This window comes from Ambystoma mexicanum, chromosome 1p (genome assembly GCF_040938575.1).
Source record: "Ambystoma mexicanum isolate Mex_15411 chromosome 1p, UKY_AmexF1_1, whole genome shotgun sequence".
In the NCBI taxonomy this organism is placed as follows: domain Eukaryota; kingdom Metazoa; phylum Chordata; class Amphibia; order Caudata; family Ambystomatidae; genus Ambystoma; species Ambystoma mexicanum.
Window position 1 is genome coordinate 426,425,325 of NC_090921.1, and position 26,892 is coordinate 426,452,216.

General features: G+C 44.4%; 1 protein-coding gene across 2 annotated transcripts in view; it reads right to left on the reverse strand.

Annotated features, from left to right (window-relative positions):
• PEX11G (peroxisomal biogenesis factor 11 gamma) overlaps nucleotides 1-26,892 on the reverse strand; it is a 221,962-nt gene that overhangs the window by 87,371 nt on the left and 107,699 nt on the right. For both annotated transcript variants that reach the window (XM_069649240.1, XM_069649241.1), the window contains exon 2: nucleotides 5,419-5,607. In XM_069649240.1, coding sequence (XP_069505341.1) covers nucleotides 5,419-5,607 — 189 coding nt within the window. The remainder of the gene's footprint in view (nucleotides 1-5,418; nucleotides 5,608-26,892) is intronic.

Genomic DNA, 26,892 nt, shown 5'->3' on the forward strand with positions numbered 1-26,892 from the left:
AAACAGTGGCAGGCATTGGTCCACTGCAATTCTCCCACAATGTGCCCTGTGGATGGTAAGGGAACATAGCCCTTCTCTACCTTGAGTGCCTTCTGCCTTCACCTCTATTTCAGGGGACTTTGGAAGGGACAGCACTCCCATCAGAGGTTCAAAAGTGTATTCTTGTTCTTCTGAAATCCAAAAGATAAATCGAAAGCGTGTCAGACCCCATTCTTATAAAAAGGAAAAGGCCACAAGGAATTGGCCAAAAGTAGGTCTGCTGTGAGGAGTCCAATCCCTGTTGCTGTAACATTTGACCCTTGCCTTCTGATATTCCCAGAATGCCTTTTCCTGCAGAACATTGATGGCACAGAAAAACAAAAGGGCACCACCCCATCTCTGGCACCTCTTCCCGCTATGGCTACTCTAAATCTGTCCCCTTCCCAAGCTTATTTACTTCAAAGGCCCTTTGGTATGCAGCACCCTGGTATGTGATGCTGGCCTTTATTATGCAAGAGCCCTTTTGAGTCAGGGTTCCCAGGTGATCTCCTGGTGAGAGCTCCAGTGCCTTGAGGGGATGTGTTACCATTCCTCCTAGAGAATCAAAGTAAGGCAGCCCCATGGCTATTATCCCACTCACAGAAGTGGAGATAATCAGACTGGTCTTGAATAAACATGACCCTGAAACAGCTGGCTGGAGATCACATACTTGACACTTGTAGAAGCTCAGACTGCTGTGGCCATTAATATTTCTGTGTTCTTTGCAGTCACCATACCATAATGAGAGATGGCTTATTTTAGAAATTACTCTGCCACGAGAGGTATTAAGGCAATAATATTTTAGATTGGAGGTGCACAAGTAAATAATTTCACCTCTGACTGCCGGTACTTGGTGTCCCAGCAGCTTTCAGGAATGCACATATGGCCCTTGAATCTGCTCCTTGCCAGTGAAGAGCAGGAGCTGCAGATGTCATGAGACCGGTGCAGCAAAGACACATGGATACACTTTTGGTACAGCTTTTATGAGACGGGGCTCTAATTAGAAGGAAGCCCTTTCAGAAAAAAAATGAGCGCATCATTTTATTTTAATTAAAAAGTCAAAAAGCTAGAGATTTCACACCCATGCCAGATGGCATTTTTTCACACCCCATGAATACATCTGTATTCAAAGATCAGTGCTCAGGCAAATAAGCCCTGTTCTGTGGTGTGATAGCGGTGTGATCCTGGGGACCCTCAGGTAAGGGTGGGCTTCAGTTTGTAGGTTCCACGCTGAGTGAGTCCATTGACTAAGCCATCTGGTATTCATTGAGACATACTAACAAATGGTATACATATATACATCCATACATGCAAACCCTCTTTCCAATATCCCTTCCCATGCTACAGTTGCATGATTATGTTAAAAGAGAACATTAAGTCAACTCGGCGTATAGCTAAGGGTGTTAACACATTTTTGCACGACTATGCTTGGCCACCAAAGATTCAGGACTGCTAGGGAGATTGGTAGGGGGAGTATGTGGGAAATTAGTGATATGCAGGTAGGATGTTAAATTGAGAGGGGCTTCTGTACTGCATTGAACTGCTATGGCAAAACATGCCCTGTTCAAAAGAATTTTTAGGTTTACTCAACAAAGGTGATGAGTGCCACAGCAAGACGATCCAGCCCAGTTGAGGTAACTACTACACCAGATCAATGTGTCTCAACACCATTAAATAATCCCCTCCCCCAACTGCTTTCTACTTATGAGCTCAAGGTTTGAGATTTGGTCACTTGAGGGTGAACGACAAAGCATTTTGAAGCAGCAGGACTGCCCCCTCTCTACCGCTCAACCTCCAACATCTGCTGTGACATTATCATTTTCCCACCAGCATATGCTATGCCCTTTAATTTCATGTTATGCTCTGCTTAAAGGAATATTTGGATGTTGATTTCCCCTTTGTGGTCAGGCCACCTACCTCATATGCATGCTGCACCTACACGCTGTGTAGGATGGGGGAAAGGGCAGGCGATATGATGTCATGTTAAGGAGTTTGTTAGTACCGGACCTACACTTCCCTGGAAGCATTTCAAGAGCACTGATGGGAAAAAGGCGAGCTGGGGGAGAAAAAGGTGGAAACAAGCAAGAAAGGGAAGTGCAAGGACAGATTAATCATCAGCACTGGCCCCCCCAATATACAGTAAAAATTAAAACGTTACAAGGAGCTGGCCATTGCAAAAATTACAGCACTGGACAGCTCCATGTAACGTTGTACCGTGGAAAATAAAAGCATCGAAATGCTATCTTTTACATTTAAATGCACATATCCATTGAAACTTGTCCATCCATATATTCGAGGGACACGTTTTGATGGATATTTACTTTTACATGTAAAAGATAGCATTTCGATGCATTTCCATTCAATGGATTTTCATCGATGCATTTTTGTGTTTCGATGCATGTCATTCGATGTAAAGACCATAAACTATTTGTAGGCCATGTGACTGCAGGGACTATTACTAAAAATACAATTCTATTGAAGGGTTATGTACTGGCAGGTTTTTCTGCACCTAAATAAACTGAGAAAGCTTGCATTTTGCATTATGTGGGTACACAGAAAAGTCACGTAAATGTACTTTTCTTGGGGTAAAACCTAATTAAGTTGGCATTTGTCCTATTGCAGCAAAGGACAGCGTTGATACTTCTAACGTTGGCCATGCCCTTGTGAGTGTAGCAGTGTATTTAAAGATGAAGGAGAGGGCACCACCAACTATACTCAAAATGTGCTTAACCAGTACATTGTGCACACCAGTTATCCACATTTGTACTATGGAGCTCTCAAAGGTATCTGCACTTTAAAACAATCTTTGATGCCTGTGAGAGCATTGATCAAGATTTTTTGGGGGAAACATGCATTACTGGCTCCAAAACATTTACTGTGGTTTCTGTGGTAAATATTGTGTGTAGCCTAAAACTGAATGTAATCTAGACCTTTTTTGTCAGCACAGGTGTTGATTCAATGTACGCTTATTTAGAGAATCTGTGATTTTAATGTTTTACTTTGGTTTTCTTATTTTAAACAATAATCCTGTTGCATTGATTTGTTAAGGTTGAATTTATTTTTAACCAATGAACAATAATAAAAATAACTATATGCAGCATCACGCAATTCAAGGCAAGACTAGTGAGACCTTTGTCAGTACTGGATGAAGCCAAGAAGTAGAATTATTGCTTCCGTTTATATACATGTAGTGTAAAACATTCAATGGCATAAAATAATTGTTTCAGTCTTTAATATGACAACTTCTTTGTCATCAACATTACAAGGACAGACAAAAATGGACAATGCATTAGTGACCGCAAAGGTCCGCCAACAGGGAAATATCTGAAATAACAAAAACATGTGTGATAGAGAAGCCACCAGTAGTAAGTTGTTAGTAGTAAGTACAACATAAAGCCCATCCATGATGCATCAAAGTAGGAACATACCTGTATGAAAAGAATAAAATATGAAATGAAGAGTATCAAAATATAGCATAAGCCATTTTGAAAAATCCCTGTGAATAAAACAGGAAAAAGAGAAAACAGATGGAGGAAAAACCGAGGACTATTAAATCCAAGCTTCAAAACTCCCCTTTGATGTAAGGTTGTACAAATGCCAGAATAGTTGGAAAAGAAAAAGAAAAATTACAAACACGTATCAAAAATTCTGCGCAATTTCACAAGCAAAAACAACTGCAGAGAAGCAGATTGGGATTCTTATGTCATGGGAAAAAGGAACTGTATAGCTCTGAAGATCGCTCAACATGCACGTAGGTTCATAATGATGTATCTAGGCGCTAAGGGAGCTAATCCACAAGAAAAGCCAGATTGTTCAAATGCTGGATCTGTGATGCTTCCACCACAAGCAGTTTCAATTATTTGGGTGCGAGACATCAAATATCACAGATACAGTGGTTAATAGTACTGTAACACATACTAACAAACACAGGGTGTTCTAGCACAGAGAAGCATACTTGATAGACAGTCTTGATGCAGTCATTCCTGGAGTTATTAACAAGGAATATAATCTATGTGTCGGTCCTCGCAATGTTATGACAAGGATGCAGTCATATTAAAGACTGACTTTCAAACTCTTGAATAGGGGGTTCCTCCTTCTCCCTCCTAGCTCCCACAATCTGGAATGCAATTCCACTGATCTACCACTGCTTATAGGACCACCTTGCCTTCCGGAAGGCCCTCAAGACCTAGTTTTTCCTCTCGCACCCTAACAAACTGATTCCACACCCCAGGCCTCCTATGCCCCCAGTCAGATAGGCGGAGGCAGCATTTGAACCCATAACAGACCATACTGAGTGACAGAGAGAATAAACTCCAGCAGACCACAGGACAGAATCCGCACCATGTCTACAAAACAGTTTTTGTTAAATATAAAAATGAGATGTTTCCTTTAAAAGGGGATTTTTTTTTTTTTTAACAACTTTATATTTGCTCACAGGTTATGCACATACATTTGCAACTTTCGGTTATACAGACATACTACATATACATTTCAATTGCCTTCTGTATTCAGGTTTTCTGGTTCGCTTAGATCAGCCAAATATTGCTTGTATCGTGACCATAGGTTTCTGGGTCTACTGTGTGGCGTGACCGAATCAATATATAGTTCTTCAGTGTCGTTAATCCACACCATATCTCTGTTCCAGTCTTCTATTGTGGGGGGTTGTACATTCTTCCATCTCATTAATATGACCCCTTTGAATATGAGCAGACTCAGGTTTAGTAGTTTTCTCCACGTCGGATTCAGATTCCCTTCTGCCCCCAACATGCAAATCCGTGGTATTCATACCACCGGTTGGTCTGCCATCTTGTTAAGTAATAACCTGCTAAAACCTCATTGATGTATTTATTGAGACTACATTATGTGTTATGACTTGGTCTGAGCCCACCAATTCATCTTCTAGAGAGTTAAGTCTCACCATTCAGTCTGTTACGAGATGATGTACTAGGTTGTTCTTGTAAACCCTGGGTTGACTTTATAACATGTTCTTATTCTACGGGAATAAAAACTCTTTGGGTCTAACCAAAATGCACTGATTCTCACAGGGCAACTTGCAGACTCACGCGAGTCAACATCACATAATATTGTGCTGGCTGACTGTGTAGCATCCGCACTTTCTCGGCCTATTTGAAAACAATGAAGTAGGCAGAAAAGGGGACATGGAGTGTAAAGGTTGAAAGGTAGGAGAACACAAGAGGGCAGGAGGAACCGTTTGATTGTCTTTAAGAGGGGGAGGAGAACTTCAATTCTAATTAAGCCACTTCCAGTCCTGGTTCCCTGCTGAAGGTATAGTACGAAGAAGAGATGCAGAAAACAAGTTGCGAGTTGAAACAATCAAGAGAAAATGAATATTATGGAAAAGCACACTGGCAGAAATATGGTTATGCCATTTTGCCTTACCTTTTTGCCCAAACCATACTGTGCAGAGTAAGTAAACATAGAGAGGTCATCAAAGAGCCGGAGAACAGTTCGGCAATGGCTCAGCTGGGAAGCCACAGCTAGAAGACTTTTTCCAGATTCCAGCTTCATGCCCGTTTTTTGCACCAACACACCTCCAACCAGCTGACAACCATAACACAGAGTCCTGATCTGGGGGTGCAACATAAGATGGCAGAGTTATAAACAATTGCTTGAATGGAAGCCTTCGAGTCACACACAGAATGGTTACACCTGGCAAGGAGGTCACCGGCCCATTTAGCCATTGTCACTTACAGGACAATGGCTAGGACAAGGACATATTAGATTGAAACACTACGATTGCAGACATTACTAGTCCTTTGTATACCCGAGTGAAGTTGCTCTCCAATGCATGAACGTGTACTTGAGAGTGAAATGCGGACATATGATTTTCCCATGCGGACATGTTTTTTCCCTTGCTTGAAATGACAGTCTGATCGACGCATGTGTCCACTTTTCTGACAACAAAATATTCCCCAAGTTGAGGCCCATACGGTAAAATTATTTTGCCATGTAATTGAAAAGCTGTCTTTGTGCTGAACACGCATACTCTGTCCAAAGCGTGGTCTGAAAGAAGGTTTATATGTGCTCATTCACAAAGGACTGCCAGATCATTGGACCAGAGATTAGAACACTACCATGGTAAACGAGCACTTGCAAGAGTGGTCGGTTTGATCCTCCCAAACGATGATCTCATATTATTTACTTTCCTACACCATTACTAATTATATCAATTCTTTATGAAATGTTGTAGAGGGGGCTAGCTGAGTGAGTGGTGATGTCATGTGAGTCTGACGTGGAATGTTATGTCTTGCTAATGTGCCTGCATTCCAGAAAGTCAGCTACAAGTAGAGAGTAACTGAGAGAAGATAGCCTGGGTGGTGTTATGTTATGTTATGTTAACAAATTTATATTGCGGACCTGGTACCCGAAGGCTAATGGGCGCAGACTAACAAACACAAAACATACAAAAAATACAGCAGAGTAATTATCTAGACCTAGTAACCCCAGAGGGGTTTAGGCAAAGAGCAATGTTTTCAGTTTCTTTTTAAAGAGTTCAGTTGAGGCCAGCGTTCTTAATGCCGTGGGAAGGGCATTCCATGCGATGGGTGCTGCAACTTCAAATGATCCCTGCCTTGTTTTGCTATTCTTATGCCTAGGAACACTAAGTGTGTTGGAATAGTCGGATCTAAGAGACCTACCCTTATCCTTCGCGACTATAAACTCCTGCAAATATGAAGGCATTTTTCCAACAATACGTTTTTGGGTGATGAGCAGAAACCTAAAATGAATTCTTTTTCCCACCGGCAGCCAATGAAGACTTCTTCTGGCATCTGATACATGATCTCTTTTACTCAAACCCTTAACTATTCTCACAGCCCCATTTTGAATCACCTGAAGGCGATGAATCTCTGTCTGAGTAATTCCCACCAGAAGACTACACCCATAGTCTAATTTGGAGCCAATGATGGCTCTCGCCAAGGTTTCAGCATTTTTTTCCGAAATCAAAGGACGAAGATGACGGAAAAGTTTCAGAAACTAGGAGGCTGATGAGACAAGACTATTCACCTGGGCCTTCATATTAAGATGTGAGTCCAAACATACACCCAGGGTCTTAACTTTAGATAACGTTTTGATAATACAATTGTCCAGATTGATGTTCTTGTATTCTGCTCCTAACTAGTATTCTGCTCCTAGCCGGTTACGATATTTATTACGCGCTTAATACCCAGAGAAGTGTGCACCCGGGGATCGAACCTGTGTTGCTCTATGTCGTCTTGCTTTCAAGGCGAGCACGTTGCCCCTGAGCTATCCTTCTGAGACTGTTAGGCAGAATCCAGGGCAGTTCCCTTAGGGAGCATTATCCCAGATTAGGACTACAGGTGAGAGCAATAAATCCCCTTTGGTATCAGTCCGTACCACAAAGATTTAATTGGTAGCTATGGCTGAGCAGTCAGACTTATCTCAAGAGGGAGGTGAGCAGTATTCAGGGTTGACACAATAGGTAGTACAGTACTATGGAGCAAGGAAACACTGACCAACATTTTGGATTAAAAAGAGAATATATATTTATTTTATACACTTCTAAGTCAACACATACATCACAGTTACTAAAGTAAGTTAAGTTTAGTCAAAAGAAAAGCATATACCACTCCATATTCAATTGTAGACAGGTTTGCGGTATAGTGAAAACTGAGCAAAACGGCACAGTGAAAACCTACTACAAATGGCACTCCACCAATTCAACGAAAGGGAGGGAAAGTACAAGTTAAACCGAAATATCTTCAGACACCCCCTAGCAACACTTCCCTGAAGTTCTGTGAACAAGTAATGCACAGTAAAACTTTAACCAAAAGACAAGTGAATGAAATCTGAGCAAAATGGCACTCCACAAGTTAAAACAGTAGGAAGGAAGAGGGGTTTAGAAGATTTAGGTGCATCAACACACTTCTCATTGAAAATTAATCTAGTGAGAGCACATCTAACAAATCAGCCAGAGTCAATAGGCCTGAGCCAGAGTCGGTGGTACAGGACCAAGAGTTTAGGAGCAAAAATGTTCTTGTAGCTGCAGTTAAGTCTTTAGTAGAAAACTTTTGAAGAGGTAGATGCAAGGCGAAAGACAATGTTAAGAGAGAGGGCGGCCGACCCTACAAGTAGTTAAGGGATTTAAAACACCTTTAGGGCTACCACGGAGAAAGGGCGGCCTGGCGAAACAATGTACCTTAAACGTGGAGAAGTGGCTCCTGCGGTGGCGGTTGTTCCTGGTAGTTCCTGCAGGTTGAGGGGTCCAACAGAGGAAGAGAAGATCTCATCGTGGAGGAAGGTTCGAGTCGCTGCATTACCCAGGGATGAAACCAGCCACGGTGATGCCAAACGAAGTTTAAAAGGTACGCTCCTTTTAATCGCCGCCTGGGTCGATAGCTGCCTGGCTATCCGGTCTTCAAGTGCGGGGCACTGTCGAGTCGACCAAGGCAGGTCCGAGGATGCGATAGGTGAACTGGTTGACCCCACCAGCTCAAGGGAAAGAGGCTCCTCCGCTGAAGATCTCCTCTCGTCGTGTGGAAGAAATGTAGTGAGACGATCCGGCAGGGCTTGACCGGTGGTGTAGATGCTGAAGATGTCTCTGGCTTCTCTTCCCTTTGGTTCTGTAGTTCCAGTGGCGACGTCTTGCTCTTCCAGTCCTCAGGACCGTGCTTTTATGCAGAAAGAGACCCATTCATACAGCCTAGCTGTCACTCACACAGTGGAGTGGTCTTCTTGGTGGGAGACCTTCCAGCCTATCAGGTTAGAGTGCGACCTGAGTTGCTGTGGCAACTCTGTCCGGGGGTTCTACTCCCCCTCCCAAACAGACCCACCCCAGACTCAGTGGTGCCGAAAGGAGGGCTTCTTAGCAGAAGCCCGCCAAAAAGACGAACAAAGGATCCCCGACCTGGGTTAGGAAAATGGAGTAAGACTCGAGAAAGAAGTTTTATCAAAGTTCTGGCAAATAAAGCCTACCGGAGTAAAGTTAATAATAAAATAAACCGGCGGTATGTTAGAGGCTGTCAGTAAAAGAGGTAGCCTCGAACAATGGGAAAATCCCATAGAGAAATATTTGCGGTCGAATATAAAAAGGTAGTAACCACTGTCACCAGCCAGAAACTTTGTAGAGGGGGACTTTAAGGTACCCTCTCGAAAATGAACATAGGGGAAAAACTATTAACCCCTTCCAGTACTTCGATATTAAGATGGGGTGTACTGGCTAAGTTCATAAAAATCGACTAGTAAAGTCAATGGGGACTTTACATGCCCTGGGAGATAGTAGTCAGTCCCAGGGTATGGAGTCTGTGTTTGGGGGTCGCTACGACACCCCTGTGTCACGGCACGGAGGGTGCTGTGTGACACATGTGCATAAAGATGGTTCCTATGGGTGAGAGAAAAAATCTCATAGGCATTAAACACAAAAATAGCCTAGAACACACATAGCAAAAGTGCCTAAGAGTGGGAAAAAGAGTCTCACTCTTAGCAGGTAAAAAGAAATAAACCCTTCAAATCCAGCAAAGCTGCTGGGGGACTCTATAGGTAAGGTAAATCAGCCATAAAATGAGAATTCTCCCTAACAGAGACAAACCGTATATAACAACTGTCTACTTGAGATGTAAACTGAGCTAATAAAGAGGACTTAATACCTGTGGACGCTAGTGACTTCATGGCCTTACATTAACCTCAACACTGGAGACCAGTTGAAAAGGAACTGGTTTGCTCCTGCAGAAGGGTGGAGTTTGGGGTGTGCAGAGGCCGATAACCGCCCTCCACTGAAGACCACCACCAGGGATCCACAGCTGTCCATGCTGTAACTATTGGTGCTGCACTGCCTATCCACCCAGCACTCTACATTAAACGATCGGGAGCCGGCCAATACGGGTGTGGGAAGGTTAGAAGTCGAGTGAAGAGAAGCAGCACCAGCAGTGACAATCGCACCCCATAGACATAGAAGAAATCAAAGACTGCACCCGTCGTAACAAGTGCTGCTGGAGGAGCTGGGACAGTCAGCCCCAGCCCAATTTTTATTTTTATTTTTATTTATTTCACATTTATAAAGCGCTCACACAGCCCGCAGGCATCGAGGCGCTGTTACAGGAATTGTCTTGCGTAATTGTGTTTTTTTTTTTTCTTTTTTCTTAGTTACGTATTTATAACGCGCTTAAACACCCAAAGGTTTCTAAGCGCGGACCCGGGGATCGAACTTGTTGTTGCTTCGTGTCGTCTTGCTTCCAAGACGCGCACGCTGCCGCTGAGCTATCCTCCCAATGACGCGCCAGTGTACCTGCTGAGTGCACTTACCCCCGGCCCCGGAGGTAGATGGCCCAGGAGCATAAGCGGCGAGGTGGCCATGTGGTCAGCAACCGTCTCCTCTCCCCCAGGACAATAGGGAGGGTTGGTGGGGGCTGAGCCCCAGGCAACAAAAGGCCATCTACCCTCCACACAGGTGTGTGCAGGGAGATGGCCTGGCTCTAAACAAAGGAGCCCCAGACTATCGGGCACCCCAACAGTGCTCTGCGCAGGTGACCAGTACCTGCAAGGGGTTGGCCGAGGTCCGGACGGGAAAACCAAAGGTCTGCCAACCCCAGGGGAGCGGGGCACACTGGCATATGCACAAGATGTGCAAATTTGCCCCCAGCGCCATTTCGGCCCATAAGAAGGGAGGGAAATCAGAGACTCCTCATTTCCCTCTTCTACATTAGTTTGGCAGGAGCCACACACACACCCCGAAAGAAAGAAACCCTCTGTCCCACCCGGAAAATGGCATAAAAATCAACAAGGGCAAAATACCCAAGCAGGGCTACAAGGGAGGGGTAAATGATAACACAAGGCCACAAGCTGGCAGGAACACTGATCACAGCAGGGACGCTGGGCAGGGCAATGTCCTGAATAAATAAGAAGAGCACAGCAGGGACGCTGGGTGGCGGGGGATGCGGGACAATGTCCCAATGAATAAGAAGAGCACAGCAGGGACGCTGGGTGGCCGGGGGGGGGGGATGTCCCAATAAATAAGAAGAGCACAGCAGGGACGCTGGGCAGGGCAATGTCCCAAATAAAAGGTAAAGTAATACCATAAAATGTAACAGTACAGCAGGAACACTGGGCACAATAGACAAGAAGAGAACAGCAGGGATGTTGGGCGCAAGAAATAAGAGCAAAGGAGCGACACTGAACACAACAAGTAAGAGGGGCACAGCAGTGAGGCTAGGCAAGGTAGTTGTCTACAATAATAATAAGAATTAATATTCTAACAGTGAAGAGCACAGCTGGAACGCTGGACCTAGTTCCTCGTAAGCTGCTGAAAGGGCGGAAGGGATCAGCCTCGAGTTGGCCCTACGTTGGAGCAGGGCCCCTGCTCACCTGATCCCTGGTCCCCCAAAACATTTTTCTTGTTTTTTATGTTATGTATCATGGTTATGGTCTGTGTAATAAAGCTTACTGCCTAATCTTTTTCCACCTTACCTGAGTTTAGTGGTGATGCTTTCCAATTATCTGAGGACAACAGTGGGAGGGATGGGCCTCTAGCTACACTTACCTACACCTTGTGCAATTTCCACCACACTATGCCACTTCCAGGCTTATGTGTATTGACAGTGTAGCTGGTTCACTATCAAACTCATTTTCTGTGGTTAGAAAGCTGGCACCAATGGGCAGCGCAGGATGTGCTACCCAGAGGGGAAGAGCTCCGAGTCCCCTGAAGAGTGGCTGCCTCCACTTCTGTGGTGTGAAGGCAACAGAGCCAGCACAGCCCTGACAAGGCTCAGGGCATCAGCAGCAGAGCACACTGGCTACCCATTGAAGTATCGAAGGAGGGGTTGCAGCAGTGCTGTGGGTTACAAGGGGTCTAGGGCAACTGTGTTCAGCGAGGGCTGCACGAATACCGGGAGGTATGTGCTCCGAGTGCTCAGCGGTGTAATGATGATGTCATCAAAACAAGTACCAACGGCACGGGGCATGGTCTGAAGAGCTTCCGTTTAGATTGGGAATGTTGATTCCACGCAAGTGTCCCAGAGTCCGGAAGGGAGGAAAGGGTCTCTGCAGATTGCGATCTTGACAACAACAACAAAAAGAATAATGCCTGTATCGTGGAGGACCGTGTGTATAGAAAGCTGTTCCAAGGCTGGAGCAGTGGGTTGTAATTGACATTGCGTTCACACAGGATGATTCCGAAACAGTAAAGTAACAAAGGAATCAAATGAAACTACGGAGACAATAAGGCTGCATCTAATCTTCTTTAATGTAAAGCACGAACTGCGCCTGGGCGGAATCACCAGCACGTACTTGCCGTTGGCCAGCAGGCCGAACAGGTCAATGGCCACTTCATAGCATACTTGCAACGACATTAATAACATCTTGAGAGGCTCTGGAAAAGTGCATGGGGTGACTGCCTTGCACAAGATGCACTTGCCTAGTAGCTGTTCTACTTTTTCGTCCGTCTGGGGGAAACCACACCTTGGTTCTAAGCTGTTGTTTCGTCGATACGATGTCTCGAGTGTGCTAGTGCAAGCACTTGCTCTTGCAGACTTGCAGGGATGACAATTCTGTTTTCTTTCAGCAAGAGCCCTTCCAGAGAGACATGGACAGTGTGTGTCTAATGACTGAAGATGTGGAAGTGTCTCTCTTAAGTTGGAGATAGCGCTTGTCCATGATCAATGTTGACGTGCCACTGACTTCACCTCAGGCATCCTTGTATTTTTTGAAGTAGGTGGTCCTTATTCAGGGCTTCTGTCAGTTGAGTACTCGTGATGGATTTGGGGAGTACATTGCTTATTAGATAGTGTATGTATTGGTTTGCTTTGATGGAATGGCGCTCAGCATGTGCTGGAAGCGGGTACCTGGACAAGAAGTCCCCCTGGGTTGTTGTCCTTCCACGGGTGGTGTACGATTTTGAAAGCGTATTCGTGCAGCCCGAGTCCCCACCTTGCGATGCATGTTCGCATCTTAGCTGTTGGTTTGCCATATATTGTGGCGAGGGCCTGGTGATTGGTGATAATGGTGAGTGGGCATCCATATAGGAACAGATGGTAGAATTCACACGCCCACACAACCGCTAGGCTTTCCTTCTCCAGCTGCGAGTATGCGCATTCAGTTGCTGAGAGGCTGCGGCTTGCATATGCTACGATGCACCTCAGGGAGACGGGTGAAGCTCCTTTAGATTTGATTGTGCTAGTATCGCCCCTAACCCAACAGGGCTGGCATCAACAGTCAATTCTGTGTTGAGATCCGGATCATAATACGCCATGCAGGATTCAGACGCAATGCGTCTCTTGATCTCCTGGAAGGCTTCTTTGCACTTGTTGGACCAGTAGAATTTTTGATGTTTCACCGCGAGTAGTCGGAGGGGCATACTCACTGACGCAAAGTCTTGAATATATCGCGTACAGTAACTCGCCATTCCCAGGAATGATCGTGACATGGAGGTGGGTGTGGGAGCTCCACCAATGCTTGCACATTTTCCGGGTCCGGTTGTAGGCCGTTACTTGAAAATATGTGTCTGAAAATGTTTGGAGTCGACTTGCTGAGCTAACACTTTTCAGGGTTGAGGGTGAGTTGAACATCCTCAAGGGCCATACACACTCTCCTTAGCGTGTCATCATGTATTTATTGGCGTGTTGCCGAAAATTAAAATGTTATCGCTATAATTCAAGCAATTTGGGATATGCTTGATGACCTGATGAATTTTATTTTGGAATATTTTGGCAGCTGATTACACTCCAAAGCTGAGCCTTTTGTACCTGAAAAGTCCCAGCTGCTTAGCGAAAGGGGTGATGTATGTGGAGGATGGATGCAATTCGAGCTGGTGATAGCCCTTATTTAAATCCAATTTTGAGAATACTTTTGCCCAGGTAATAGATGCATCATGTCCGTCATCCTGGGCACAAGATGACATTCTCTTTCTGCTGCTACATTGGAAGCCCTGATGTTTAAGCAGATACGGATTCTGGCATTGTTCTCCTTTGTGGGAACGGGCACAATGGGGGACACCCACGGTGTGGGTCCTGATGCGAGTTCAATTATGTCTTGTTCTAACAGGGATTGTATTTCATCTTCCAGGTGTCTTTGGATGTTGAGGGGAATACCCCTGTAGTGTTGAGCAGTCGGTTGAATCTGTGCGTTTATGTGTAGTTTGATTTGTTTGTCGAAGTTGTCCCAGATCTTTAAACAACATCGGTAGCATTTTCTGTATCATTTCCTTTGGGCTTGTGGTGTATGCAGACATGATCTGGTACATTATATGGATGAGACACATCTGAATGGCTGACGGGAAGCTAAGTATGCTTCCCCCTGGTACCTCTCCTTTTATGACATATATTTTGACTTTTAGATTTTTGTCCTTGTATTGACATGTAGGAACATGCCAATAACAGGAACTTGAACATGCCTCGGAACTTGAGGGGAGTGTTTGAGCCATATGGGTAGATTTGAGTGTCAACTTTGCTTAATTATTTCTTTCTGGCCAAAGACTTCTATGTGTCCTTGTTGATCACGTTTACTGTAGTTCGGGTGTCAATTAGAAATTCACGGCTTTGTCCGTTTATCTGTAGCAATAATGTCGGGCTGTATTCTGCAGCAATACTGTTCCCAATAGCATGGACATATCCTCTCTTGAGGTCTCCGCTGGATGAAGAGGAATGCGAGTCTCGTCTACGTCGTGGAGTTCCTTCCAAGGATCTAATCTTCTGTTGCAGGGGCCATCTTTGTGATTTGTGCCTGCTCCTGAAGCAACTAGAGTGATCCATCTTTTCTTCAGGCCATATGTCCTTGTGTGATGATACTCATGAATCACTGTGAGAGCTGCGTCTACTAGTGGTGGGCGATTGCTGCATGTGTTGGGTCGTGGGCTTTCCCGCCTTGAGCGACAGCCATCTTGTCTCCTGGAGTCTCTGCTAGTTTCCACTGGTTGAAAGAATGTAATGCTCCTGCAGACGGATTGGAAGTGGTTCTCGCCTCCACATTTGTCACAATGGTGACCTATAGCCAGGCATGGAACAACGTGTGGAAACTTGTATCCGCAACTGTAGCACTTTTTCTGCTCTGCAGTGTCTCCCGTCGTGCGAATGGGGAACACTGTTGATGATGCGGATTGTGTTATTTTAATGTTGCTGAGTGACTGTGTTTGCAAGGATAGCACAGAATCTGCTCTCGCTAGCTGTAAGCTTTCATCCAGCGTTCTGCTCTTCTGGAGCAATTTCTTTCGGAACTCAGGAGACTCACAGCCAGCTATCGTCTGCAACTTGAGTGCTTCTTCCATCGAGTATCGGTCAAAGTCACAGAATTTTGCTTGTTTTCTTAATCTCATCACAAAATTGTCCATGTTTTCGCCTTTCTCTTGGGTGGTAGTGTGGAAAATATCTCTCTCATAATCTACGTTTCTCAATGGTGCAAAATAATTGTTAAGGGAGTCAATTACGGCTTGAAATGTGTCAGTGTTATTTTCTGGCATCTCAAATACAATGGACCTCGTTATAACTGTGGCGGTAAGGAAACAATGGCGCTGTTGCTACCTTGCAGCAACATTACAAGCACTGCTCGCCGGGGCCACTCTGAACGCCTGGTCAGACCAGACGTGCAGAGCGGCACCCGCGAGCAGAACAGGATGGTACCAACGGTAGCGTTATGAACAGTACCGCTGCTACCGTTATGAACGGTACCGCTACTACCATCCTCCCCATTCCCATTGAGACCTATGGGGGTGCAAATGGGAATGTGGACATACTGGCTCCGGGTCCCGCGAAAGGGAAATTACCGGGCCCTACAAGGACGGAATTGCCAGGTAATTCCCCTTTCACGGGACCCGGTGCCCAACCCGAATTTGGAGGTAGCTATGCCGTTATTAAGGGCATGACTACCTCCAAACTCGTAATGAGGCCCAATGTCTTTTACCACCGGGCCAAGTGAATGCATCATGATTCCTCTTAGACAGCGTTCTTCTTGGACCCCTGACGCGTCAATATCTGCAGTTCTTTGAGGCACATGGCCCATCCGGGCGCCAAACTACTGGTGTCAAAAATGTCAAAGTGTGGCATGGCCTGCAGCTGTAATGAGTCAGTGCTACCCTTGTCTCTGGGGGCGGGGTGGCCGGGAGTGGAGCTGGAGTCGGGGCTCTGCAGACTGCTGTCTGCCTCATTGCTTGACATGATGGCAGGGGTCTAGTCTGGGGTACCGGGCTTTCAAATTCACACCTTGGTGAGGCTGGTAACCTGCAGCAATGATGCACTGTAGGTTTCCTGCTCTGGGCCAGTGCAGTGTAGATGCCACTTTCCTTCAGTGTTGCTGTAAGACTGCACAGTGATGTGGCAGGTGGTGTCTTCTGCAGTCTGGCAAGGTTTGTTGTCAAATGTTGTTTTGGCCTCTGAGGGACTGTAGAAATGGTAGGCCTTCAAATTGTCCGTTTGTCATCACACGCAAGCATTTGTGCGTGTAGTACGCCTTGTGAACGTGTGCTTTCAGCTGTTAAATAAACATGCGGATTCCTCCTTGGCAGTGCAATTAAGACTTGTGACGCGGGCCGAGTGCAACATACCTGGCGGTATGTGTTGCGCACTGAGCGCGGACCGCTGCAGCCGTGCTTTTGTTTAATTCTTTCCTCCGTGGCAGCGTTGGAGATGCGCTGAGCACGTATGAATTTGCCAAGTGCTTTTCGCACCGAGCAGGATTCTGCAATAGTTAGATGTTTCTTTCCTCCTTGGCGGTGTGGTTGTCGAGTGCTAGTACACTGGGCAGTGCTTTAAGTGGGGTAAGAAATTGAGGGGGGGGCCTCGTTTGGAGGCGTGGCCTCCATTGAGGGCGTGGCCTAAAAGTGCACAAATCATAGTAAGGTGCGCAAACGTATTTGAGCATTTATATATTTGTTTGCGTACTACTTTGGTTTGTGTATTTTTCAAGCCTTCTTTTATATTCATAGCAATGTTACATATTTCTATGTTTATAAAAGGTGGCTTGAAAGTGCACACACCATAATAAGTTACGCACACTTGTGTGCTTACCTTACTATGGTTTGTGTACTATTCAAGCTGCCTTTTATAAACATAGACATTTGTAACATATGTCTATGTTTATAAAAGACGGCTTGAAACGTAGGCATCTTTCATAAAGCGTTGAGGACGGACAAAACCCAAGGTGGCTTTGTCCGTCGACAAAGCTTTATAAAAGTTGCTTTGAATTGTGTACGATTCAAGCCATCTGTTATAAACATATAAATATTTCTACGTGTATAAAAGATGGCTTAAACGTACACAGTTGAAGGCATCTTTTATAAAGCCTTGCCAAAGGAGAAAGGCGCCTCGGGCTCAGTGATCTCTGCTCAGAGCACTGACCCCGAGGCGTCTTTCACTCTCTGCGAACCCGCGGGCTCCGTGATCTAATCTACATATTAGATCACGGAGCCCGCGGGTTCGCTGAGGGTCAGTGACCTGGCGAGGGGAACTAAGGGACTGTAGCTTCCTCTCATGGCCCCTCAGATGAGGGGTCATCAGAGAAAGTTACAGAGACTGACAGAAGTGCCAGCTTGCCTGAGTTAAACTGGCGGGCGCATCTCTCGTTGCGGCTGCGGCCGCGGCGGGATAATGCGTCCTGCCATGGCGTGGTGGGGCTGGGGGGCCCCGGCTCAGCCTCACTTTTTGGAGACTGCCGGGGCCTGGCCCCGGCAGGCCCCGGCCCACTTAAAGCACTAACAGTGGGGCTCCACTATCAGCGAGATGAAAAGGTGCTACAGGGCAGATGCGAGGGATGGAGCGTACCGTGGAGGAGTCGTGCTCTGCACGCGGCAGGTAAGGATGTCCGTGGGCCGTGGCCTTGCTTTCTTCAGGCGTGAAACAACGAGTGAATGATGCCGGTCATTTAAATAATCCTCGTCGCCATTGTTGTGATTAACATTGCGTTCACACAGGATGATTACCAAACAGTAAAGTAACGAAGAATCAAATGAACTGAAACCACAGGGACAATAAAGCTGCATCTTATCTTTAATGTAAAGCGCGAACTAGCGCCTGGGCGGAAACCCCGCACGCAACAAACATCTGGGCTGCAACCCACAAAAATGACAACAGAAAGGAGATACGGCTCCTTTCCAAAGACAGTAGAAATATGACATTATACAGTGCAGGTGAAGCGTTTGCCTCAGGTGTGCCATCATAAATTTACAGCTTTTTGAAACTGTCGGTCTGGCAGTTCATGGTGACTCGAAAGTTTTAAATGTGTTTTCAAAGCATTTTGTCTTCGTAATACATTTTAAGTCTTGCTGTGTTTTCATTTTCGAAATGCTGCTGGGCGTTAGCGAATTTCCTGGCATCCGGGAGATTCAACTGTAAGGAATATTTAAATGCATCAGATAAGTAAAGGGTACAGTGCGCTGGGGGAACAGATGTTAACAGTGTTTCCCCCATTTTGATACTGTGATGTTTAGCACTGTAATATGTGCGTGATGTGTACATGTCTGAGTACATGTGTGAGTCTTAGCACAAATGTGATCGGTTGAGCATGAAGAATGGAAAAATGTGGTGCTCAGCAAACTATACGTGTGCTGTGCGTATTTATTGACTGCTGCTGTGTTAATTAATGTTTAATGTTTCATTTTTACAGGCTTTTCAGCATTAGAGCTCTGCTACAAGCAACAGACTTTTGAGGTTACTAATCAATGCAATGGCGTTGACATTTTTTTGCCCCCTTTAGTTTTTTTCTATCTAAAAAAAGGGGGGGACTTTGTCACACGACACTTATGACGTCTGTGAGGGGTGAATGAATCAACATTGCTCTGGGCGTGTTCAATGTGTGTTGCATTTTGCCAGCGTTCGCCAAGGGGGCGTAGATCAGTGTGTTAGGAACTTAGCCTATTGGACTTTGAGCATAGCGTGTGGGAATTTCGCCACGGGGCGTCTCAATTCCCCAATTTCTGCATCATCTTATGCATCCGTTTTTCTTTTCGATTATGTTAGTAATTACCATGCTTCAGAGTTTTTGTGAGGGGCACATGGGTTTTGAAAGTTTCTAGCAGTGCTCAGTCGTGACAGGACTGGGGCAACGGGGTCGCAGTCTGTGCAGAAGATGCCCTGTTGTATCTAGGTTGCCTACATTTGGAGGGAGTTTGTGCTCGGTTGTGGCAGGATCGAGACTTGGGGGTGGCAGCCCTAAGCAGGAGTTGTGAAGCTCTATGTAAGGTTGGGCTTAAGGTGTGTTCTGGTAGTGCGTCCTAGACGGCTGTTGAGGGGGTAGGGATGTATTCGCCTCGTGCATCCTACCTTTTGGTGGTGGTGGTGTCCAGTAACTATACCAGTCTGGTATTGTGGTCAGGTACAGTGTCAGTGGAAAGTGGAGGTGTTGCCTTTGTGTTCTATAGGTGTAGGCTGTATTATTAAATGGGTGTAGGCTGGTAGTCCGTCCTAGGCGGCTGTTGAGGGGGTAGGGATGTATTCGCCTCGTGCATCCTACCTTTTGGTGGTGGTGGTGTCCAGTAACTATACTAGTCTGGTATTGTGGTCAGGTACAGTGTCAGTGGAAAGTGGAGGTGTTGCCTTTGTGTTCTATAGGTGTTGGCTGTATTTTTAGATGGGTGTGGGCTGGTAGTCCGTCCTAGACGGCTGTTGAGGGGGGTATAAATATATTGTCCTCATGCAGTCTAACCTTCAACATGGGTGTCCAATAACCTAATTGCCTTAATATTTTGTGGATTACTACTAGTAAATTGTTTAGGGTTCCATCTTGTATTGAGTCGTGGATGTCAGAGGGATTTTGTTGGTACATCCAACTTTGTTTTCTCTGTAGTGTGCCGTGCCCTCCTGTCCTTCATCTTGGCTCTTGTTGCTTCCCTTGTCGCTTTTGCTGTATTGTTTCAGGCAGTCACAAACTATAGGGCCCACAGTTGTGATGGGACAGTTGAATGTTATGTCTATGTGTATCATTTGTGCCTAGGGATTAGTGTTTTCCTGGGGCACTATCGTGATTAATTTGACAAAGTGCATGCAACATTCTCATTTGCTTCTGGAAGTGAGGTTGTACAGAACAGACTAGTGTACAGTCAAATATAGTGTGCATAGGACAAGTAGTGTACAGTTAATTATTGGCTTTAGGCATTAGGATTTGCAAGAAGCTTCCAATGTATGGAACACATTTACAGTTAAGACACGTAGGACATACAAGTTAAGATTTCCAGCTGATGTAATATGTTTCAATTGTTTTTTTACTTCTGCATGTGTATCTGCACGTTTGAGAACATTATTGAGATTTGCACAGTAGTGGAGTGTGTTTTCAATTCAGCCACTTGCATCTTCTTCCTCATTTTCGTATTATTAAGGGGGGGAAGGTGCGCAGCGGGCACTAGCTGAGTGAGTGGTGATGTCATGTGAGCCTGAAGTGGAATGTTATGGCTTGCTTCTGTGCCGCATTCCAGGGACTCAGCTACAAGTAGAGTGTGACTGAGAGAAGATAGCCCGGGTGGTGGTGCTGGTTAAAGCAGACTTATTTGTGAACCATGGTGACTTCATGGACTTTCATTAACCGCAACATTTGATTTTTTTGTGCATCTTCCCCTCGCCCGGCAGGTGGTTAGCCAAGATCCTTTCTTGCACCCTGCGACTTGTATTGCATTTACAATTGACAAATCGATAGTACTATTTGTTGCTTGGCAAGCATCTCCGAAATTGAATGGGAAATGTTGGCATGAAGGCAACTCTAAATTCTAAAGAAAAGGGAGGACGTTTCTACTGGATCCACCTTTATTACCCCATTGACTGCTCTCCAGTGCAGTGTCACCCGACAATAGCGTATTCTCGGGAGGATAGCTCAGCAGCAACGTGCTCGCCTTGGAAGCAGGATGACACGCAGCAACACAGGTTCGATCCCCAGGTCCGTGCTTAGAAACATCTGGGTACTAGGCGCGTTATAAATAACCCATCATATCATATCATATTCAGATGTTGCTCCTCTGACCCAACCCAAAAAGCAATATCAAGGGTACTTCGGGCTTCTGTTCCATACCATTCCATACCAACTAGGCAGGAATGTTGTAAATCAACACCTTCAAGGTGAACCACTCGACATACCAAAAATGAAAAAAGAACATTGTCGCCTAGCACTTTTTCGTCGTTTAAATATTTAGTTAGGAAATAAGGCTCCATTGCAGTACAAGCTAAACGTTAATCTATTCTTCTGTGCTGCTTTTTACCTGCCTATTTCAGGGTTTGAAATTTAGGGGAGCTGGAGGATATTTAGCTCCAGTTTCTAGTATAGGAGAGCCTGGTTAGCTTGAAAACAACAGCTAGCGGGAGCTACTTTTAGTGCCAATTAGTGCCTTTCAAACATGCATATGTAACTTTATCAGCATTCTCAAATACTCAAAGTTAAAGAAGAATTAGGACACATCTAGTACACGTTTAAACATAATGAATCCTACATAACGGACACAAAGTGTGACTCTCAGGTGGAAGTTATATTTTCAGTGCACTTGGTACTTGCTCGTGGTTCATCAGCGATAGCTCCTGCCTACTATGTTATACCCGACACCCAGGAGTTGGTTTCAGCCCCTGCTCACTGAATCTTAATTTCGAACCCTGCAGTTTCTTTTATTTTACTATTTGGATAACAGCATCTTCAGTAAAAGACTCACTCACATTGAGCACCACCCCCGCCCCCCCTCCAATACAGAGACACTAGCCAACTTTTAGTATTACTTTTAAGGCCACCAAAGGCACATTGTGCGTGAGCTACATCCCACGTAGACTAGAATGGCAACTTGGCAAGATGTTAATCCAAGGCAGGAAGAAGACCAAACTCACTGCATGTCATTGCTACAAAAGGAAAAGATTTTGCATAGGAGAACATCCGCTGACGTGACGAGAAACATTTCAAAGGGCCAACAATACTGCAGTTTCAAGTCTGAACAGAGTATTTGGAGGCCAAGTTCTACAGATTAAGTTCTCTGGTAGACCGGGGTAAGGATGCAAGGTTCTTCCCATGAAAAGGAATAGAACAGAAAAGAATAAAGAGAAAGTCAACATATTTTCAGTGCCCCAAAAGCAAGCTTCTACTTTATTTGCAGCGTGTCACTGTCTATTCTCCTATTAAACACCAATATATCTTCTGGAGGCCCTGGAGCATGACACTGGGGTACAATATGTATGTTTTCATACCCTGGGACACTTTTAAACAGAGAATAAATACAGAGCAGTTGAAAAGCATGTGTGCAGCATGAATGTACCACCCATATCCCTCTGTTTCTTGCTTGTCCAAACATTCACATGTCACCCTCATTTAAGAGTGTTTCCCCTAATTGGGTTTAATTTCCACTCTTAATAAGCCACATGTCTTTTAAAGGAATCGCTATCGCAGCACACCATCATCAACGTCCAAAAAAATGTCATCACCAGTGCTTACAATGTAATTCCTATCCAAAACAAAATAACTTCTCAATCTATTAATCTTCCCATCACATCAACATGCTGTATGCTCTTTTTCTTTGACACCAACATCTCTTCTGTCCCCAACAGTGCTGGGGCACTGACCCGAGCATGTCTTGGAAGGAAGCATTACAAACCAAGCCACTGGGTGGGCTTATCGACTGGAAGAACGATCAGGGACCAGATAACATGCTCACAAACTCTATGGCGATACACAGTTGCAATACATGCAGGAAATCAGAGAACATGAATGGGAGGCCGTTTTCAATGTGGAAGAGGGACTTCTGGGCAGGGCTTTAAGTGGGCCGGGGGCTGGCAGGGGCTGGGCCCTGGCAGGCTCCGAAATTTCGTTTTGAGGCGGGGCCCTGCCGGGGCCCACTAATCTCCCCTGGCAGCCCCGGCCACTACACGAAAGGCATTTTTTTCTACAGCTTGAAGGTCTCGCTCGTGTGCGAGAGCTCCAGGCTTCAGAAAAAAATGCCTTTCAGCCATAATGGTGGCGGCGCACCTGCGAGGCATCCCTTTAATCAAGTGATGCACGTGGGCCGGCGCCACCATTATGGAGAAAACGTGAGGCCACTGGAAGCAGAGGCCTTGCTTTCTAAATACTGAAGCTCCAGCAGATTCGCAGTAGTTTCAGTTTTTAGGAAAAAGGCCTCTGCTTCCAGTGGCCTCACGTTTTCAGCCTTAATAGTGACGCTGCCCCTCCCCAGCTGGCGAGGGGCAGCGCCACCATTAAGGCTGAATAGGCGAGGCGCTGTCCCCTGCCAGGCAAGCCTATACAAAATAAATGATGAGATTAGCACCCTAATTAGTGCTAATCTCTACAAAAGGCTGCCTGACAGGGGTGCCAGTAGCCCATTGAGCCGGGGCTCCTCAAGGGGACGTGGCCTAACAGGCCATCAAGGCAACCGCTGTTAGGCCACGCCCCCTAGATGGGCCCTGGCTCGATTTGTAGTGCCACTTAAGGCACTGCTTCTGGGTGCCTGTAAAAGTGGCTGGCACATGGAAGGCTGCACTTGCTCCAACACTCCTGGATACAGAGAATAAAGTGTGAACTGTGCAGCCAGAAGTGGCATTTAAAACCATGCTAATCACTTAAAAGACACTATAGAAAAAGGGTATGAGGATTGGGAACCCAGATCAAGCAGTTGGCAGCTCTGGCAGAGGCCACCTCCATTTGGCATCTATTGTACAGTCAGGATTACACATCTTTCTTTCTACTCCAGGTTCACTCCTCAGTACTCGTCTCCACCTATTTCATCGACATCCTTAGAATGCTTTGCCCTGACCCCCATGATAGCCCGGCCTCCCAGCATGACTACTGCCAGGAATTAACCTAATGGCAGTAATGCAACACCCCAGAATCAAACCGTATCAGTTAAGTGAGTTTTGATGAGGCAAGGCATCCTGTCATCCAAATCTGAGGACCACGATTTTCTCCTTTGGCAACACAAGCTACACAAGTGATCACTCATTCAAACTATTATACAGCACCGTTTATGTCATTTATTTATTGTGAAATTTATGTTGAGGCAACACATGTAAATAAAATATTTAAAAGGCAGTAAAACTAACCACAAGTGTAAGAAGTCAGTCCTGTAGAAAATCGTAAAAGAGCCAATCACTTAACATCTAATGTGATCATTAAAAGCACAAAACATCTAAAAATACAGTACCACTTTGAACCTGACCAGTCAGCCTACACACCGATCGTGAATGGTATATAGCTATTAGGATTCTTACCCGACTCATGGAAACAGTCAATTATCTTCCAGGTCTTTAAAAAAGGGGATAGATTGAATCCTGCTAATTACAGACCACTGCCATGTTAGATTCTGCAGGATACATGTATGCTAAGATCTTATTATCTGCCGCCCTGAATTAATGGTTCAAAGACTCCAACCTACTAGGTCCCACCCAATCAGGGTTTATAGCTGGAGTAGGCACTGCCCCTAATCTTCTACTAGTCCAAGCCTTAAAATAATAATATAAATAAGGAGAAAGAAACCCTTATACATGGCCTTCATAGACTACAAGCAGGCTTTTGACACAGTGTCACGGACCATGCTTTGGAGTAAATTGAGAACAGCTGGGTGCCCTCCACACCACAACCACTCAATTTAATCCAGCAATTCTACACAGGAACAAAGTGAAATTGAATAACGAGGGCCTATTAACAAGATCCATTCCAACTAATGTTGGATTCAAACAAGGGTGTTTACTAGCGTCAACCCTATTTAATTTTTATATTCGTAATATTAACAACTATCTTGACAAAGATCTTTCCCTCCTAAAATTAATAAAAGTGTTGTGGGATACCTGCTTTATGCAGACGATCTTATCATTATAGATCAGACACCAATTGGTTTGCATAGATCCTTATGTGCCTTGGAAAGGCATGCCAAAGACAACAATTTACAAATAAACGCAGCTAAATCAAATATATTGATAGTCGGAAGTAGCCAAGCAAATATGAATAAACTGGCAAATCGCAGGACCATCGACAGAAACCAAATACAAGTAATTAAAAACTACAAATATTTGAAAACAAATATCAATAACAGTAAAGCAGATTTGCCTTAGATAGATGAAATGAAGCATAAAATGCCCATGCTATGTCCGCAAGCCAAACTAATACAACGCAAGGATGGAAAATGTTCATGCAACCCGCTTATTATAGGTAATACCAACTGACACATATAGAGCATCTAGCAAACTGACTATTAATCAACCAAACTGGACATATTTGGAGGGCCTTTATTGGAAGACCATCTTGAGACTCCCAAAAGCATCCTCATGCCGATAATCCGGTATGAATTGGGACTTATATCGTTAAGAGCAGTTGTTAACTGGAATTCGCTCTTGCTATATGAAAAGTGTAAAGCTAGGGAAAGATTTGCATGTGATGAACACAATATCTCAGGCTTTCACTGAAGATGGTACAGATATGATAAACCATTGAAAAACGAGCTGTGAAAAAAATGGCTGCCACTGGCATCAGCAAATATTTATTAACAAGCAATCCAGTATTTGTGAAACAGAAATACTGGATGATGGATTGAATAAATGAGATGAGAGTGTGAGAAATACAAGATTTCTAAAACAGGTCATTTCCCCATGAAAAAACGGAATTGCATCCCGACTAATAAACTAAAACCTCGAGACATACAGTATCGGACAAATATAATGAGATTCCGATTTGATCCATTGCCCAGGGCGATGAAAGCGATGTGGGATAAAGAACACAAAAACATTTGAACGCAGAGCCTCGTTAAGCCTAAGAAAAGAATACTTATCGAAGCATAACTCAAACACTGTGTGGAAGATGATGTGTCACGCTCAGCATATATCTTTAAAACTAGCAGTTATTAGATATCTAGAAAGAATAAAGATAGATGAAGTTGCAGATACACAGCTGCAATAGATCTTAGCATTGGGATAAAATAATGGCCTATATATCCACAAGCATATATATTGTATCTACACAAAGCATTTATGAGTACTGCTTGGTGAATTTCAGAAAAATGCAGCGATATGACTAATTGAAGTAACAGTATTGGAGACTAATCTTATATGACCTTCAGTTTATGAAATGTAATGTAGATAAACATGCTTTTTCTTTTTTTTTTTCAACATCTTTCTATAATTGTTGAGCACTGTATGGTACATCCTGGAAAATAGTTGACATGTGCTAACCAAAATTTGACATTGTCGTATTTTTAAATGTATATATAATTTGGATATTTTGTATAACTCCTTTTTAAAAGAATTTTATCTTTAGAAGCAATATTTGTAAAGTTGCATATGCAACTAAATAAAAATAAATGGTAGCTATTGAACAGTATGTAATTAAAAAAAAAACCTTAACAGCCTACAAGCTGAGAAGCATCTTACAAATAAACTTGTGACTGACATTACCAATTATAAACTCATTAGAAATAATACATATCTTCATCAATAATAAGAGTGATCTTGTGCTATTATTAACTACACAGTCACCAGTGTCCTAATTTTTAAAATGTCTAACCGTCCCACACTTACCCAAATAAAAAACTGTAGGAATTTCCCTTCTCTACATTTTGGGGAAACATATACAACACGTTTTAAGAGAACGCTAAAATGATTAAGAGGCCTACATGGCAAAAATCCCAAACTACTTAAAAGTACAATATTGAACAAAGCAACTTACTGAAGAAGATTTCTCTTCTTTTCATTGTTTCAGAGAACTATACATATATACAAGTAATTGAATGTAATCAGTTTAACTAATACCTCGGAACCAGTACATGCCCAAGTCCATTTACACTGTTGGGCTGACCAAGCTGTAGGTTTTACCCTATGCCCCACAACAACTGCCGCCTTTGTATGATAGCATATTACGACAAAGAGCCCAACACATGTCAGCTGAGATAAAAAATGTCCTGTACATTACAGGCCAGCGATATAATGGACTCCAATGCAAACAGCACTTTTTGACAGTTTACCATTTTGGCGGCACTTA